General features: G+C 34.3%; 1 protein-coding gene and 1 long non-coding RNA gene across 10 annotated transcripts in view; one reads left to right on the top strand and one right to left on the bottom strand.

Annotated features, from left to right (window-relative positions):
* Positions 1–12,106, top strand: part of LOC131035570 (protein SUPPRESSOR OF GENE SILENCING 3 homolog) — a 33,648-nt gene extending 21,542 nt beyond the window's left edge. For all 9 annotated transcript variants that reach the window (XM_057967301.2, XM_057967294.2, XM_057967298.2 and 6 more), the window contains 3 exons: positions 224–468; positions 684–883; positions 11,486–12,106. In XM_057967301.2, the coding sequence (XP_057823284.1) occupies positions 224–468; positions 684–883; positions 11,486–11,714 (674 nt within the window). In that variant the 3' untranslated portion in view covers positions 11,715–12,106. The remainder of the gene's footprint in view (positions 1–223; positions 469–683; positions 884–11,485) is intronic.
* LOC131035571 (uncharacterized) lies at positions 10,146–13,980 on the bottom strand. Its single transcript, XR_009103977.2, has 3 exons — positions 13,888–13,980; positions 10,434–10,512; positions 10,146–10,213 (listed from the first exon to the last, which is right to left on the bottom strand). It is a non-coding gene; the product is annotated as an uncharacterized LOC131035571 (long non-coding RNA).
* Between the last annotated feature and the right edge of the window lie 4,907 nt (positions 13,981–18,887).

The following is an 18,887-nucleotide window of genomic DNA, read 5'->3' on the forward strand; positions in this document are numbered from 1 at the left end:
AAAAAAGCTCTGCATGATGTTCTTCAGCCTTGAAAATCAGACGTGAATTTCCAAGTGACATTGTTTAAGTTGAAATAGTTTGGTTATTGAAGATCCCATTAGTTGACTTGCAACTCATGGATGCTATATAGATAGAACGGTTTTAGGTGTCAGACTTGTCTGTTTAAGGGAGTGAAATTTGTTTATGATGCTTCTCTTCTTGTAAGACAATTTGTTGTTCCAGGAAAGGCGAGACTAAAACATGAAATGAGGTCATATCAGTTAATGGTTGTAGAGCCTATGAAGAAAATGAATGAGGATAATCAGAAGTTGATTTGGACTAAGAATAAAGCTGCCAAAGAACAAGAGCATAATAAAATATTGGAAGAAGCAGTTGGTATAGTGGGAAGAAAGCTGCGCATTAAAGAAAATGAAATTAAGATAATTAGACAAAGGGCTACAGAGCAACACGAGGAAAGCACAAGGGAAGTATGTTTATTCCATTCTCTCAAATTAAGGCATTCAGGTTACATGTAATATATTTTACAGGCCATTCGAGTTTATGTACCTACTAGTATTCTAAGTTTGTCAAATATCTTATTTTCCAATTAAAGTGGTTAATTTTGTCAGTTGTTTTCTTGTATTTGTGTGGAAATCATGTTTTAAAAATCTTTCCTTTATTAGCGACGGAAATTTGTTGGCAGATGAATTATTTAGAAGAAACCTATAGAAAAGAATTGCAACAACTTTCTGAAGATATAACAAGAAGAGAGCAGGGACTAGAGAAGATGCAAGAGGATTTCAAGAAAGAATATATGGATCGTTGCCACCAACTTGAAGTTGATTGTGTCAATCTTCCCCTGGATATGAAAATTGGGAAGGATGAACAAGAAGAACAAGCCAAGTAATGTTTCTTTACTCATTTAATCCTGATTTATTATATGTTAATCCAATACAGTTCTAAAAAAATGTCATAGAAAAATTGAGCTAATGTTAACCTGCACTGGAACAAAAAACTGAATGTGTTCATATCTAGTTTTGGAAACAATATGATTCTCTCAATTTTGTGTTTCTGGTAGCTCAACTGTTTATCTAGTAGAACTGGCAGAGATGCATATTTACAAGATGAGCTGAGAATTCAAGGGCATACCACTTTTATGCACTTAAAACAAAATTGTATGCCAAGGATTCAAAGCAAGTTTGACCTTTATTTATTTTGAGCAGTAACCACCAGTGTTAGGTACCAGTTTACTGAGAAGCAACATATGCTCTAGAGGCAAGGCAGATAATCCTAGTAAGAGAAATTCGGGCCTTATCATATTGGGTACCTATGCACCTTGATATAGCCAATAGCCATGTTTTATTTTAGTAGTTTGGTAGTAGGATCCAGGCTTCCAAATTGGTATCTCTAATATTTTTCAGGTTGCCAAAGTCTCTAAAACCACACTTACTACAGTTACATGCAACTGTTGTATCATTGTGAATCAGAAATGAGTCCATCCTTCTGCAGAATAGTTTCTCTTTTTTAGATTACTGCATTCTTTTAGCAATTTTAATCTATACAATTTTCAGTATTACCATCATCTGCTAGCTAGTTATTTATTAAATTTGTGAGAGAATTTTTTTATGTTCGGCATAATTGTACACTAGTAATTCTTTTTGGGAGTGTTTGGTTAGAGATTGCAAATTTGCGTTGGAGATGTGTCATATACTCTTTTCTAGTTAAGGAATTATTAAGTTTTAAGTTAGTCCTTCCTATTAATGTTATTTAAAAAAATATTGTAAAATGACAACTTATATATTATTTTTAGTTAGATAAAGTGGACATCTAAATGGGACAAGATAAGGCCTTTTGTAATAATTTATTAAAATGTATTTAGATGACCACTTTTGGAGGGAAAATGTGAATTTAAAATATTGGCACCAAAAGGGAATCTATAATAGAGATACAATCGCTCATAATGAGATTATCCAATTAATGAAATCAAAACCTTCTTTTTATTTGATAGCTTGAGCACTTGTGTTCATCTATTTTTTCTAAGGATGAAACCCCTCAAGATGTAGGGATTTGGAGGATGAAAATCCTTAGAGTGCGTAGATTTGGATGATGAAAACCCTTCTGATTTCTAGGTAGGATCAGAGGACAAAACCCTCTTTTCTCTTGGAGGTAATTTCACCCAGGATTTGCACGTGTGTAGAGAAGATTGTACATTTTCTCTAATTTCTACTTTGTTATAGTACAAATCCCCTTCTTATATAATAGCTTGAGCACTTATGTTCATCTATTTCTCTTAAGGATGAAAACCCTTGGAGTGTGGAGATTTAGAGGACATAAACCCTCTTGGTTTCTAGGTGGGAGCAGAGGACAAAAACCTTGAGGCAGTTTCAACTAGGTATTGCACTTGTGCAAAGAAGATTGCAATTTCTTTCCACTTTCTAGTTTGTTATAGTAATGTCGCTATATTACTACTTTGTATCATTGCCACAATACTACTTTAGCACCCTGTCATTGTGGTAAGTATTTATTTGCGTGATTTAAGTATCAACATATGTCTATGTTTCAACTGAAAAACAAACCATCTTTTCTTGCCAAAAATGCTATAAAAGCATTTTATTTATTCTTTCAGTGAATAGCTAACTCGAGAAGGGAATGGTTCTCTAGCCTCCTGGTGAGTCCTCCAACTTCCATTATGACCCCCTTTAAATTTTAGAGTATATAGATGCCTTTAACAAAACAAGATTCCTTGATCACCATAAATGGACTACTCGTCGAGTAGTAAAAAATTGTCAGTTTTTTGGCCTAGCAAGTAAATTCGCCATTTACTCGCCAGAAAAAATCGCCAAGTTTTTGGCAAAAACTCAGCAAGTTTGTGCGAAAAACTTGGCCGCGTAGAAACAAAAGGCAGCGTCAAAAAAGGTAGTCATTTGATCATTTTGTGTCTTCTAATTTGCTATCAAGAGGAAAAATATCCTTCCAAACATTTCCAACCTGATTTCCATCAATTTTAGTCAATTATAAGTGGATTTGAAGTGGTTTTCAAAGCAAAATCAAATTCCCAAGTAGGTTTTTTGATTTTTTTTTCTCTGTTTTTTAAAAACATTTTATTTCTTTTTTGTTGCATCTAGGTTAATAAATTAATAATGGCCTTTCCTAAGTAGTCTAAATCTATGTTAGCTCGAGTTTCCGAGATAGGGACGGCAGGGGACGACGGGACGAGTTTTTGGGATGGCAATTTTTTTTGCCAATTTTGGGGACAGTGGGGGGACGGCTATATAAAATATAGGAAAAAATTAAAATATATAGGGAAATTTTAAATGTTCATATGAAAAATAGATAAAGCATGTATATATACATTATATTCATATGAAAACATGGATAAAGAAGACATATGTACATTATAGAACCTTAACATACCACATTTGTGTTCAAAATTCATTGTCAATGCTCAATATGCATTCATAATTCAGAATTCATTGTCAATACTCAATATGCATTCATAATTGAAAATACATTGTCAATATGCCAACACTTGTTTGCTTGTAGTTCATTGTTTCTTTTGGTTGGAGGATATTTTGATAGTCTTCCATTTCTATTATGACTTACAACCACTTCTTTATGCACTACAAAGTTTTGGGTGTTTGTGAAATTCTATACCTAGCTGTTATTCATATTTCTGAGTGCTTTTGGCTATGATTCGGACCTGTTTACCTTTCATATTTGTGAAAAGTCCACTTTTTTATGCACTAGCGAGTTCTAAGTGTTTGTGAAATTTATTACCAGGCTGCTGCTTATTATTTCTAAGTGCTTTTGGAAGTGATTCAGACATGTTTACTTGTCATATTAGTGAAAATCCAGTTTTACAAATCTATAATAAAATTAAAAAATGTTTTTTTAGCATTTGAGTTTTTTTTTCTTTTAAATGTGCTAGGAAAAGGGGGACAGTTAGGGGATGGGGGGATGTCCCCTTTGAGAATCATTGTCGTCCACGAGTTTCCGAGACATTTCCCACAAATTTGGCAATTTTGGGGATAGTGGGGGGACATTCCCTGGCCGTCCCCAAGTCCCCGAAACGTCCTTGGTACATGGACGGGGGATTTTAGTTCGGGGATGTGTCCCTGAGTAACGTAGGTCTAAATTGATTTAGAGTCCAATGAACATGATTTAACACCATTTTTTGACAATTTTTATTGATTTTTTCGCTGTTTTTTCAAGAATCTCTAGTTTTTGCAACAAATTTCAAACCCTAATAGTTTTTTAATTTTTTTTTTAACTTTCAATTATGTCTAAAATTATTTAAACTAATTTAGTTAGTTTGCTAAATTTTTTAACTAAGATATTAACTTTGTGTTTTCACTTTGTATGTGTAGGTTCAACTTTAGGGTCTACCCCGTCAGTAGATGCATGCCCATCTGGATATGTAGGCACTCATCCTAAAGGTTCTAGAGACAGGGTTTGGAAGTTTGCCTTTGAAGGACCGAAACCTGGGTCGGTAATATGCATTAAATGTGAAAGAGTATTTCATGGAGGCATAAACTGCCCCAAATATCACCTTGCAAGCATCAATAAGCATGATGCTAGGGTATGTCCTGGGGCCACAAAAGAAATAAAAAGAGAAATGAATGCCATACTTGCAGCTAGGGAAGATAAAAAGTTGCAAAGGGAGAGGGCAAAACTAACCATGAGAGCATCCATAGCTGAATCTTAAGGTGCTTCAATCAACCTTGAAGAAGAGGAGCACTTCAGGGCATAGTGGGCTCTCTTCGTGGCCCACGTATCTGTAAATCTAACACCACCTTGGCCACCACTTCAGCTACTTCTAGTAGAGCATGTGTTCTAACACCATCAGTGCATAGTCTATAGGTGATTATTTTGTGAACATAGCTGAAGCACAACCATCATTAGAGGCGATTGGGTGGAATAGGGAGGTGCATGAGAAAACAAACATTGCATGTGCTGATTTTTGGTACTTCAACAACATCCCATTCAATGTGGCAAACAATCCTTATTGGCTTAATTTGGTCACCGTATTGACAGTTTTGAGAAAAGGATACAAGGCCTCTTCTCGCAAGGACTTGGGTGGGAGGTTAGTAACTTAGTCCACTTGTTTTTATTTTTAAATGTTTTCCTTATTTTTTTAATTAATATTGTGTACTAAGACCTGTTGATGTGTTTTTTATGCACATGCAAACACAAAATAAAATACCCAGAAGTATCTTATCCTCTCTTGATTGGTGGAATGATGACGAGGACGCCACCTCAATTTGCACTTGTAGATTTGATCCATCATCATGAATGAGCATTGAGTAATATCTCTTGATATTCAACATTTTTCAACTTGCTCAATGTGACGATAAGAGGAAGCATCATTATGATTAAGCAAACTTCTACTTTCTTGATCATGTTTGATGTATAATGTGTGATGACCTTGGTTGATCCTCCCTTGTTCATGATACACTTGATGAATGGTGCACCTGGTGTAGTATCTTAGATTCTTGGATTCCTGGAGGGAATTCAAGATTGTAACTTTCTTTCATCATCTTGTAAGTTATCTTTCTTTCATTCTCCAAGGTCTTGACTTTGATCTCTGCTTTGCATGACTTGAGCTTGATCTTGATGTTGACTTGTCCTTGATTCCTTACTTAATCACCTGCAAAGCAAACAAAAGTGTATCAAATACATAGAATACATATTAATTTCACTTACTTTCCACTTTTAAATGTCTGATTTTGTGCTTGCTATAGGTCTGATGATGCACAAAATTTCACCAAATTTTGCTTCTTGTTTGCCTCCAAAATAGATGAAAAGATGCCTTCAACTTGATCTTAAAACCTTTTCTCCCTCAAAATTGCCTTCTTCAAGTGAATTTTGATCAAATGTAATGATCAAAAATGGTTATCAAATCGCTTCCTTGAATAATGTTTTGAATTGAACAAGAATACTCTCTTATATAGGCTTTGAGGGCTAAGGATGTGTCTTTTCATTCCAACTCCCCCATAGGCCGACTTGCATCTTAAAACAAACATTTTAATTTGTTCTTTGCTTGGGAGCACTCATTCTTGAAGGCCGACCTCCTCATTTTGTTCATCACTTTCGGCCTTTTAGCTTTCCTTTGTACCTAGCAATCTTAGTGGAGATTTGAACTTGCTTTGCATCATTTGGTCTAAGCGGCCTTTTGAGGTACCTTTGCAAGTGGCCTTTTAAGGTACCTTTGTAACATTTAGTTGGAGGCAGCATTTTAAGACACCTTTGCAACTTTTGGTCTAGGTGGCTTTTGAAGTGAGGCAATCACCGATTAGGAGAGACCTCAAAGAGATCAATCCGAACCGGGCAGCAAGAGTAAACACAACGGAAACAAGAGGATATAATGGAGGCAATGCAGAACTGAATGAATTAGATCATGAAAACTGATTATAGATAACCAGTAACATCCGGGATACAAGATTCGGCTCACTGGCCTGCTACATACATGCTCAATTACAGAATTGGTCAACTCCAGACCTCTAAATCTTAGGATATATCTTCTATATTCTTCTTAACTGATTTATGATGCTTAATTACGTTGATTTATATGGTCTAGAGGGATCCGGTCGGCCCAAGAGGGATCAAATGCCGAAGAACAAGATCAAACGTGTAAAACACCAAGTCGGCCTCCGCCAATGAAAATCCTCCGGAAAATCCAAAGGAAGAAGTGCGGAATAGAGGGAAGGTTGGCCACACGCCAAGGAACATTGGAATCAACAAACTGAAGCTCTGCAAGCTACGGGAAGGGTTCGCAAGATTCACCAATAGCAAATAGGTCCAAGTGATTCCGGTGTTCCAAGCAAGAAAACTATCTTGAAATCCAGAAGTGATAACTTGTCGAAAAATGAACCAAATGCTCCACGGTTTAGGAATGAGGAAGATGATCATGTTCACAAGCAAAATCCAGCTCTGCAAGATCTGCTGAGCAAATGCAAGAAAATACAGAAAGGAATGCTGAAACTGCTAAACAAAAAAGAAATATTTTTGGTTGATGCAAGATCTCCAAGAACCGGGGATGCTCCTGCATCAAACATCCAGAGTTGTTGAAAAAGTGAGTCCCTCACTTTGCTGGGGTCAGAGGAAAACCAAGGCGGTTCACCTCTGCCTGAGAAATCCAAGATGAATCTTCAACTGGTCTGTCCTTCCACTTCACAAGATACTCCTTGTACTGATTGCTTTGGGTACTACGCCCAATCCTACTGTCCAAAATGTCTTCAATCTGATCCGGTTCCTTCCAGGGCAACTGTTTCTCTAAGTACTGTTCACTCACCAATGCTACTGTTTTGTCAACACCAAAGTGTCCAGCTAATCCTCCACTATGCTTCTCCTTTATTACATTCTCCCTCATAGAACTCTTAGATATACACAACCGAACTCTTCTAAATAACCTCCCATCTTGAATGAAATAATCCAACCACTGACTTCTATCCACCATAACCGGTTCTCTACATGCTTTCCAAGGTTCTCCAAAATTGGGGTCATCATCATACAAGGTCTTCAACTCCTCAAATCCTAATACTATCACTCTCATCTCTGCCAGCAAATTCCTCCTTCTACTCAATGCATCAACAAATTTGTTTGACTTCCCACTCCTATGCTTCAACACAAAGGTGTAACTCTGCAAGAATTCTACCCATCTCATATGTCTATGATTCAGCATACTCTGATTGTTCAAATACTGCAAGGCTTGATGGTAAGTATACAACACAAATTCCTTAGGCAACAGGTAATGTCTCCACTTCTTCAAAGCTTGAACTATGGCATAAAATTCCTGATCGTACATTGAATATCTCCTCCTGGCATCATTCAACTTTTCACTCAAATAAGCTACTGCTCTCCCTTCCTAACCCAATACTACTCCAATTGCATTCCTACTTGCATCACAGTCTACTTGAAATACTTTGTTGAAATCCGGTAAAGCTAACACAGGCTGTTCAGTGACCTTTTGCTTCAGCAATTCAAAACTTTTATTTGCTCCGGTTGTCCATTTGAATTCCTTCCTATCTCCTTCCATTGTCTTAGTCACATGGCTACAAACTGAACTGAAATTTATGATAAATTTCCGGTAGAAACTAGCCAATACATGAAATGATCTTACCTCTCCAATGCTTGCCGGTGTAGGCCATTCCACAATTGCTCTTACCTTCTCAGCATCCATCTTCAATCCATCCACAGATATCACAAATCCCAAATAGACTAACTCTTCTTTCATGAAACTGCACTTCTTAAGATTTATCAGCAACTTCTCGTCCCTCAACTTCTGCAAAACTTGTCTTTAATGCAACAAATGCTCCTTTTTTGTCTTACTGAAAAATCAGAATGTCATCCAAATATATAATAACAAACTTACCCAAGAATTTCTTTGACACATCATGTAGAGGAAACACTAGTTGATCCAATTGATTTGGATGATATAGATTCTTACAGTGATTGGACATCGTGGGAGCAGCCTCCATTGTTTACCGACGATGACATCTATGATTTGGAGAGGCGGACTATGGAGGAGGGGGATGGATTTGGATTCACACTGGATGACATTGAGCAGGATGAGGATGATGAGGAGTTGTTGCCAGGAGCAGCTAGAGGCAGAGCTACAACCAAGATGGAGGTCGAGCCATAGCCAGTCGTATCGAGCGAGGCATAGCCATGGCAGACTCCTAGGACTAGACCCTCTAGTTCTACCTCTCCCCTAGTTTTTACTAGAGCTAGGAAGAAGAAGATTTAATTGTATTGATGTATTTATTTTTAGTTTTACAAAAACTATTTACTATTTTGCTTCTAGCCATCAGCATTCCTCATGAGGATGTGATTTTGTACCCAATTTGCATTTAAATCAATTAAATATATCTAGACTCAGCTGGTTTCTTTTGTGTACTCATTTATTGACTCATTGGATGCATCTCCTCATTGAATTTTGCAAAAAAAAAATGCATTTCTAATTAAATTTTAGCCAATTTTTTAGTTCTTGAGTTTTTTGTGGAGTTTTCACCAAGTTTTTTTTTGGGCCTTGGAGAGTTTTTGTTTTTGGCGAGTTTTCCAACTATGGAAAAAGCTACAAAATTTATAGATGTTTTTTTCTTTGATATCTTCTTTAAAGTACACTCATATGCATAATGGCCAAACATTTTACATAAGAAACACTTAACAGATCTTTTATTTTGGTACACATTGTTATTAGTACTAGAAGAAGAAAAATCTACAATATCATCCTGATATTGTGGCAAGAATTATGTATTGATAATCTAGGACTTTTTTTCGTTTTCTGTTTGAAGTAGCAACATAAGCTCTCTCAATTATGGACATATCTTTCTTCTTTGCACATTGGTATCATGTTGAGTGAGCAAGTCACAAACTGAGTCAAATGTTGCTCGATTAAGTTTGTTACTGAGGTGTAACATTTCCATGAAGTTTGTGTAGTTGTAAGTCCATTCAAAACAAACAGAGATCAACATATCATCGCCAAGTTTACCCCCTGCAGTACCATATTCATGGTTTACTTTCACCCTAGAGATGGATTTTGTAACATTTTTATCATCGTTGTGTTTAGTGTTTTACATCTACATTAATAGATCAATTTTCTTATATGCAAGTTATTTGTAATATAAATCCTTGAGCATCTTCCAAGCTTTCCAAGCTTCAAATTTAATAGCCTTTATGTGGATTATAACTCGTGAAGAACAAGAAGATTTTAATGGTGCTAAAGCTTTCTTGTCTTGCTTTTGAAATTTAAACAATTTTGCAACATCAGTAGGGATTGTAGGTTCATTCTCAACCAAATCCCAAAGATCATTGAATATAAATGTACTTCATAATCTTTAGGTGTCAGATTTCCTATTTCTGAAATGTGAGTAATAATTTTAGGCTTATCAACACAATAGAAAAATAAGCCATATAAAACTAGGAGGTTTTAAGTGAGCAAATTCTTATAAGAAACTAAAAGGTTTTGAGTGAGCAAATCCTCATAAAATTTTCATAGGTTTGGGAGAGCAAATCCTTATAACAATGCCTGTTACTCCAGAAAAATTCTTATCACTCCATACTCGCATTTTAAATAAACAAAACTATTTTTAACATGTCTGAAAAAAATGTAGCCCACAAGTCAAATCCAGAACCTACAATTTTGAACCAATGAAAAATGTGTGTACCTTGATAAAGAGTCACGATTGAAGCCTTCAAATCAGTTTGCAAAGAATCTAAATCTGGGTCATGAATCTGCCAAATACAAAAAGTTAAATAGCTGTGTTCAGACGAAATAGAAACAGCTTTCAATTTGTAGGATCTAATTTTCTCTGCTCCTCTGCCTTCCAGTCAAAGTAAAATTTGTGCAGGAATGCTAGTGATAAAAAATCTCTTTATTTACTGCAGCCAATCCACTGGTCACATGGGACTGTAATCTGCACAAATTGAATTTCATCTAAAAATCAATACATACCTAATCTGCCTGCTCATATCTATCAAGTTTATCACAACTTAGCTCGTCCACCTTCCATCATTTGGTTGTGTACCAGGCTCTGTTACCAATGCCAGTTTGAGGCTTAAATATGCAAAAAATAATGATGGAAGAGAATTACATTGCAAATGACAGAAATGAATACACAAACTATATTTTTACACAGGATGTCAATATGGATCAATACTACAATGAACTTGTATCGACTTACAATGCCATTCCCGTGAAAAACTAAAGAACTAACCCCAAAACCAACTACATATAGGAAAATTCCCAAAACTAACGATAAAGTACTAAACTAACACAATATTATTAACTACTAACACTTCGGGTCAACTAACCTAACAACATCAACTACTTTTGGTCACAGTAAAGAATGAGTGAGTTGGATGAGTTGCAGAAATAAGATCCATTCTGGTTATTAAAGGTTACTTTTATGTTTTATAGGATGGAAGCATCTGGTATTTGATGTGCAAAAAGGTTGATTTTACAATTCTAACTGCCCAAAGAAAACTGATCTCATATTCACTTTCCTTCATAAGCAGGATACAATTTCTATTAGGAGGGAAAACACCAGAAGTTTCTAACAATGTCTTATATTTTGTATGTTATGTATCATGCAGTGATATTTTAATTATTTAGGAATAGCATTCCCATGAACAGGTGGTGGGGATATGCAAAACAGGCAAAGAAGATGCTAATTTTCTCTTCTATCAATTAAAATGTTTAAAAGTTGGCAGTAAGAACATACTTTACTGGTTAGCTTTTTTTCACTAAGATTTTTATTTGATACTCCAGATAGTTTTTCTGAATAAGAGCACATGTCTTATATGATTCTCTTCTTTCCTCAGACAATATAAAAAAAGAGTCTTTTATAATTCTATTTTTTACTCAGATATAGTGATGTTACATATACAAGTTTAATGTTTACATGCTTATAGAAATCATTCTTAGGGGTTTCAATGTCTTGCAGAGAACGTACAGCTGATATCCTCTTTGTTATTTTGGTTTGCAATTTTGATGTTTCTTGCCAGAATTCGAGAAGAGATTGCAACTATTGTTGAGCTGAGCATTAAAGAAACTGAAGAATATGAACGTGAGAGACAAGAACTCATTAAAGATCATGATAGCAGGAGAAAGAAATTCAGAATGCAACAACTTCGCGAGGAAGTAGGCTTCGAGAAGGAATGCGAGCAAGAAAGGTTTAATATATTGGATAAGTTTTCCAAAAAAAGGCAAGAAGCAGAACATTGCATCAACTAGTAATTTGGAGCCAACATGCTATGGAACCATGGAATTTCAATAAGCAAATAATGATGGATCCTTTGTTAATATCTGTTAAAGAGTCTCTGAAGGGTGTAAGGTTACTCTCAAAAATCTAACGAGTGTCAACAAATTTGAATGGCTTTGAACATAGACAGGTGTCTTGTAGTGTATTACTCAGCAACAAAAATGTGTGTATATGCAAACCATAGGAACAAAACTGCTGGATGCATCTGTTGTTACAGACTCAGAAGCCTTGTCAAAACTTGCCAGTATCCTAAAGGGCCTGATTTCTGTCTTCCCTTTTATCCGCAAATTGGATAGGTTTTATAAATTCTTTTTATGACTGAAGAAACTGTTTTTCTAGCTGGCAAGTATGTTTTTTAACAAGATATATCGAGTTCAGCACCATTTAGTCATAAACGGAAGGTGGGGATTTTCAGGGAAACTATTTCACAAATTGCAATCCAATATGTATATTTAATAATATATTACAAAGTTCAGCACCATTTAGTCATAAAAGGAAGGTGGGGATTTTCAGGGAAACTATTTTACAAATTGCAATCCAATGTGCATATTTAGGTTTAGCTTAGTTTTGTGATCAAACCGATACTTTGATTCATAGCTGGATAAACAAAAGGAAAGAACTCCAGGAAAATTATATTCTTACATACAAGCCAGTGTGCTCTAGGGTTGAGGATATGTTTTCTCTTTTTCTTCGTCACTGGTTTTCATTGTATTTGGCATTGTTTGTTCTAAATGCGGACCAAGTGAATGAATGAAATATCTAAAAAAACATTTCCAAAACCCTTAGATCTATGGGACATCCTGTAAGAGTGAAATAGGAGCAAGACAGAGAATGACACTTGTTCATGGGACACAATTGCTCCATTTTTATAGAGTTCTACTACTTATTTGGTTAAATCTTAAAATCTCTCCTTCCTTTGCTTGTCTCAACTCCACAAACAAAGCATGCAATTAGTTGACTTACATTTCTCTCAAATGTTAATGTATGTAGTGCACTGTATGTTCTAATGCCATTCGGTCTCAACTACTCCTTGGTGCAAAGTTGTCATTTCTTCTGTTCCCTCTGTTCTTTAGACCTTGTCCACTACTACGTTCACACAACATAATTGATGTAAGCTGATCCTCAATTGGGCTAGTAGCATCTTTTCTGGCATCTAATTTCAGCCCTGATTTTGTATTTTTGGTGGTGTTCGTATGTAGAGCTTCATCTATGTGACAAAATCTTTTTCTTTCACATTCATTTCTGCACGAGGCTAACTTGAAATTTTCTCATATACTTTTCTGTTTCCAGATTGTCGTTTAAACATTCCTGAAGTCTAATGTCCCATATTTTAATCCATTTACAATATTTTTTTCATCCAAATATTCTTTCTTCTTTCGCATTCTTCTTTCATCCTCGTAAAAATCATAGAAGCAGTTCTTGCCAAAATATTGCGAGAAATCGTTTTGTTTCGCGCTGCACATGCAGAGAAATTAGTGAAAATATCGCGATATTTTTGCTAAAATGTTCAATAATATTTTGACCGAGAAATCCGGAAAATTTTCATAATTTTCATTTTCTTCTCTGCATATGCCTGTGGACTCTGAATTTTTAACTAATTCTGCTCCGTGATTTTTTTTATCATTCTGCTCTACGATTTTTTATACGAGTTTTGACTGAACTTTTTAGGGTTTTAGGGTGAAGTGTCATTGCGATTTGAGGGCACATTGATTAGATCCACAACATCACCTTTGAATTCAGAAGATATCTTCATCCTTTGGTATTCAACGAAATTCCCGAGAAAGATAATTGCTTCTTACCCTAAAAAACTCCAATAGCATAGAGTTTATTCATATGTACTGGGTGGTATGTGTTGGGCCTATGCATATATCATATATGAATTCAATGCAAACATATGTTACATTGTAAAATACATGGCAATTATACAAAATGGAAAATTGCTGAGAATTACTTTGAATGCGTTGCACCAGATCATGGTCATTATAACCCAGTTTAGTTGTCATTTCAATTTAAAAACAACACATCGTTAAATTAGTAGTTTTAAAAGAAGTGAAAAGAATTTTAGATATGTAGGATTTTGTGTGGATCTAATTCTAGAATACAATTACTGATTTGCAACTTGAATTTAAGGTTTAATGTAAATACCAAACTGTAACAGGAGTCCTGATGGTCGAACATGAGTCTCACTCGAATCAATTGTCCCACGGAAATTGCTCTTTAGATAAGCATATGGCATATACCACCATAGACATAAAAGGCCAAATGGAAACCACATATATTAGTTCAAAATATTTAGGGTTTATTTCAATTTTTCTTGCATAGAGCCACTTCAAATTGGACATGTTCATTACATATATAGATCCAATTATTGTTCACCTTTCACCATTGGACAATTTATTAGTTCAAAATATTTAGGGTTTATTTCAATTTTTCTTGCATAGAGCCACTTCAAATTGGACATGTTCATTAGATATGTAGATCTAATTATTGTTCACCTTTCACCATTGGACAATTTATTAGTTCAAAATATAAATATTTAGGGTATGGGGAAATTTTTTAATATAATATTTTGCAATGTGGCTAATTTTTGGAACTTTGAAGTTTTAAACATTTAAAAGTATTCAAATTTTCAATAATTATATAATAGAATATTCGAAAGTTTCGTGGAAGTTTTATAAATATCAATAAAAAATGAATACATGACTCTTTGATGTTACAGTTTTGTTTTTTTTCAATCTCATATTCCTCCTTAAGAAGGGTGATTTTATGTAGTTTAACATGGGGATGAGAGCATGAAGATTTTACTCTTGAAAATTTCGTAGAAATTTGTCGTGTTTATGCATATTTTAAAAACTATATGGAATGTTGTTTTGTGTGGAGTTTAGTTGATTCCCTTAAGAAGGATACAATTGGTATAGGAGGTAAAATTCAACTTTTGTCTAAACCTTTTTTAAAAGTGTACTTTGTAGATTGACATTTTTATTTTGCAGATTGTAATTGATTTTGATGTCAATAATCTCAAACCATGAGAAAATTTAAATATCAAAACTCATAGTGTACCTCCCCCCTCTCTCTAGAATGGCTTTAAATATTTTAAAAAAATTGTTATTTCTCCTTTAAAATAATTTTGGGTCAATTTTATTTTGAGAAGTTGAAAATATCTTTATATTCTGGTAGAATATCTTTATATTTTTGTCTTTTGAGGAATTCTTGAGGAAGGTATTTGTTCTTGTGCTTCAAATAACCTAGGAACTCAATGCCAACTCTTGTTTGATACATACATATTTTTTTGCTAATACAATCCTAGGCAGAAAGGCTTTGATTTTGAAATTTCATGTAATAAGATGATTTTGGGTTAGTTCAATTGTCTTTATCTCATACACAAAGGTCTTGTTTGTTAGAGCATATTTAGCTATTAGTTGTTTTTTACTAGTTATATTTTTTGGCTTAAGTTCACTTAGAAGTGCTTATTTTAGTTGTGCACCTAGTTTAGTTTTTATGCATCTAGTTTAGCTAAACTTGAGCTTTATTTAGCTCCTCATGCTTGCACTTTAGTTCTTCTAAATTTAGCTTTGTGCTTTCTTTATAAGCACCTCATTGTACAATTATAATTCATCCTATAATTCTATATTCTTTTCTTTTGAGTAATATAGCATTCATTCGTGCAGCTCTCGTTTGTGAAAGGTGTTCCTATTTTCTGTTTGATCTTGCAAGTGTTTGTGTTGCAAAATTCAACGCGGTATCAAAGCATGGATTCGGCAAGCCACTTCTCAAGTTTTGAGGGTTTGTTTGCTCAGAAGTGTTGTAGGGTCACATATTTACTTTTTGTGGATTTGGAGGTAAGCAATTTATTTTTATCAATTTTGGAGCAAAATGGGCATCGTCGTCATGTTCACAACATTGAAAAACCCTAAAATCGATTGTTGTTTCATCAAAATCTGGGTAGTTGAAGTTTGGGGTCAAATTGATTGAGGACCAGCGTTTTGAGGTGAGTTCTAAGGTTAGCTAAAAAAATTTGGTCATTTTGGGGCAAAATGGACATCACCATAGTGCTTAGGAGGCTCCAAAATTTTAAGATCACTTGTCGATTTGTTAAAATTGAAGATTGAAAAATTCTTTGCAAATTTTTTTTCAGAAAGTTTTTCGTTTTTGAATTTTTTTTGTTTTAGGAAAGTTTCTATTTTTGGTAAGTTTTTATTTTTGGAAAGTTCCCATTTTTGGAAACTTGCTACATTTAAAAAGTTGCTATTTAAAAAAAAAATCATTTTTGGCATCCCTTCAAGCTTTCCAAGCCCTAAAAAGCAATCTTTAGTGTTATGCTCATAACTTCATCATACGGAGTCAAAATCAAGTAAACGAGATATCCTTAGAAAGCTGGTTTAGAGGGTCATCCGATTTTGTGCCAATTTTTTCGTAGCAAGCCTCCAAAGTTAGCCTTTAGTTTCACACTATTGGGGCTATAACTTGAGCAAATAGACTTTGTTTTTTGAATTCTGCATATCGTCATAAAGCTCTTAGACTCCTCTATTTAGATATGCAGTTTATTTTTTTAGAATATTCACCAAGTACTCAGTGATCTCAATTTTAGTCTTTTTTAAATTTTGTAATTTCTCAACTTATACAAGTGCAAAAGGGTCGATGAGCCTAAACAATGGCTCTATTTTTATAAGATTTCTGATAAAATACTCCTACCTAGGTCTTATGATTAGATGACATTTGGATTATAATGTTTTCCTAAGATGATACCTTTCAAGTGTTTTTGAAAGTGGTTTAACCTATACCTAAGGATGTCTTATAGTGGTTTCAAATGATCTGTCTATGCAAATATCTAAAGTTAATTATAAATATGGTTTATGTTATATCATGTTAGCATTAGTATATACACATGTTGGTGTGTGCGTTAATATCTTAGTGCAGGGTCAGCAAAGGTGAAGTAAAGACAAATGGTGGTTCAAAAGACCATCAAGTATATAACCGCAATGCAGACCCAGTCAAAAGAATGCGGTTATGATCGGGATCACTTGACCAGTTCTTCAACAGATTGATTTATGAAAACATTTATAAATGTTCCTAGTGGATCTCAGATCTAGGAGGCAGTCATGCTATATTTTCTCAACTGCATGACAGATGTTGTTATGTTGTCCTGTGCTGACTTCTTCTTCTTCTTTTTTTAATAATTCATGTTCACCTATTCCATAGGAATGTGGGCAGTTAGTTAGAAGTTTGTTATCATCTTTCCTATAAATAAAAGGATCTCTCTCCTCTCGGGGATAACAGAGAAAAAGATAGTATTTTGTAATACACAATTTTCTAGTGTTATGTATGTATTTTTCAGTCAAAATGAAATAAAGAGATCAACGTGATTTTGGATAATTAGATAAGTGTAATATGAAGTTTTGGAAATACTCACTCAAGGGGACCCACTTGGTGAGTAATCCTTTGTATGTTTTAACTAATTTTCATACTTCTGTAATAGTTGTTTCTGCAATTGTATGTTCCTGCAGCCATAGGAAACAGTTCATGTGTTTGTTCCTGCAGCCATGACAGCAGAGTAGTTCTTGTTGCTCGCCATAACTTTATCTTTTAACAACAATTGTTTAAAACAATTTCCAATTGTAGGATTAAGTATTAGTTTATTAGAGATTTAGTGTGTTTACTTTAAGAAGAATTTCCTTTCCTACAGTTATATAAAATGGTTGCAATATGAACTTGGTGCACATACAGTGCTGGCCCATTTCAATTTTATGTCCCTGGTTGATAACTAAATGAGCCTTTGCCACAGAAAAAGTCAGCTATTCAAGGATATTCAATCTCTGAATTGTGTTTTATCACCTAGTTGCCATTCTAGTTGTGAGGACCAACATTTTTGGCGTCGTCACCGAGGATGGTGCCAAGCTAAGAATTTGTTGTAAACCATTAGTTTCAAGTTTTTTTAATTAGCTTTGTGAATTTCTTTCATTAATCTGCATGCATAGGAGGAGAAGAGATGCATTAGGAAGATTTCCTCCCTCGCATTCAACTCAAGATATAAGATCAAATCAAGCACCTGAAGTAAACCCTTTTGCAGAAACCTATGTGTTAAATGGTAGTGTCTTTAATTTGTCAAAATATTTAGGGTTTATTTCAATTTTTCTTACATAGAGCCACTTCAAATTGGACATGTTCATTAGATATGTAGCTCCAATTATTGTTCACCTTTCACCATTGGACAATTACATATATGGGGAAATTTTTTAATATAATATTTTGCAATGTGGCTAATTTTTGTAACTTTGAAGTTTTAAACATTTAAAAGTATTCAAATTTTCAATAATTATATAATAGAATATTCGAAAGTTTTGTGGAAGCCTTATAAATATCATTAAAATGAATAAAATTTGAATACATTACTCTTTGATGTTACAGTTTTGTTTTTTTTCAATCTCGTATTCCTCCTTAAGAAGGGTGATTTTATGTAGTTTAACATGGGGATGCAAAGCATGAAGATTTTACTCTTGAAAATTTCATAGAAATTTGTCGTGTTTATGCATATTTTAAAAACTATATGGAATGTTGTTTTGTGTGGAGTTTAGTTGATTCCCTTAAGAAGGATACAATTGGTATAAGAGGTAAAATTCAACTTTTGTCTAAACCTTTTTAAAAAGTGTACTTTTTAGATTAACATTTTTATTTTGCAGTTTGTAATTGATTTTGATGTCAACAATCTCAAAACCATGAGAAAATTTAAATATCAAAACTCATAGTGTACCTCCCCCCTCTCTCTAGTATGGCTTTAAATATTTTTAAAAAATTGTTATTTCTCCTTTAAAATAATTTTGGGTCGATTTTATTTTGAGAAGTTGAAAATATCTTTGGAGGAGAAGAGATGCATTAGGAAGATTTATTCCCTCGCATTCTACTCAAGATATAAGATCAGATCAAGCACCTGAAGTAAACCCTTTTGCAGAAACCTATGTGTTAAATGGTAGTGTCTTTAATTTGTCAGAAGGAGACTTGGACTTCCTGAACGAACCCCTTGAACAAAATATTTTATCTTTAGTTATTTATTAGGGACCAATGGCAACAAATCCTCCACCTCCACCTGTAAATCCAACATTTGAGTTTCCCATTCCTGACTTGCATGATAATGCAAATTTGAAAAACAT

This window comes from Cryptomeria japonica, chromosome 3 (genome assembly GCF_030272615.1).
Source record: "Cryptomeria japonica chromosome 3, Sugi_1.0, whole genome shotgun sequence".
Classification (NCBI taxonomy): domain Eukaryota; kingdom Viridiplantae; phylum Streptophyta; class Pinopsida; order Cupressales; family Cupressaceae; genus Cryptomeria; species Cryptomeria japonica.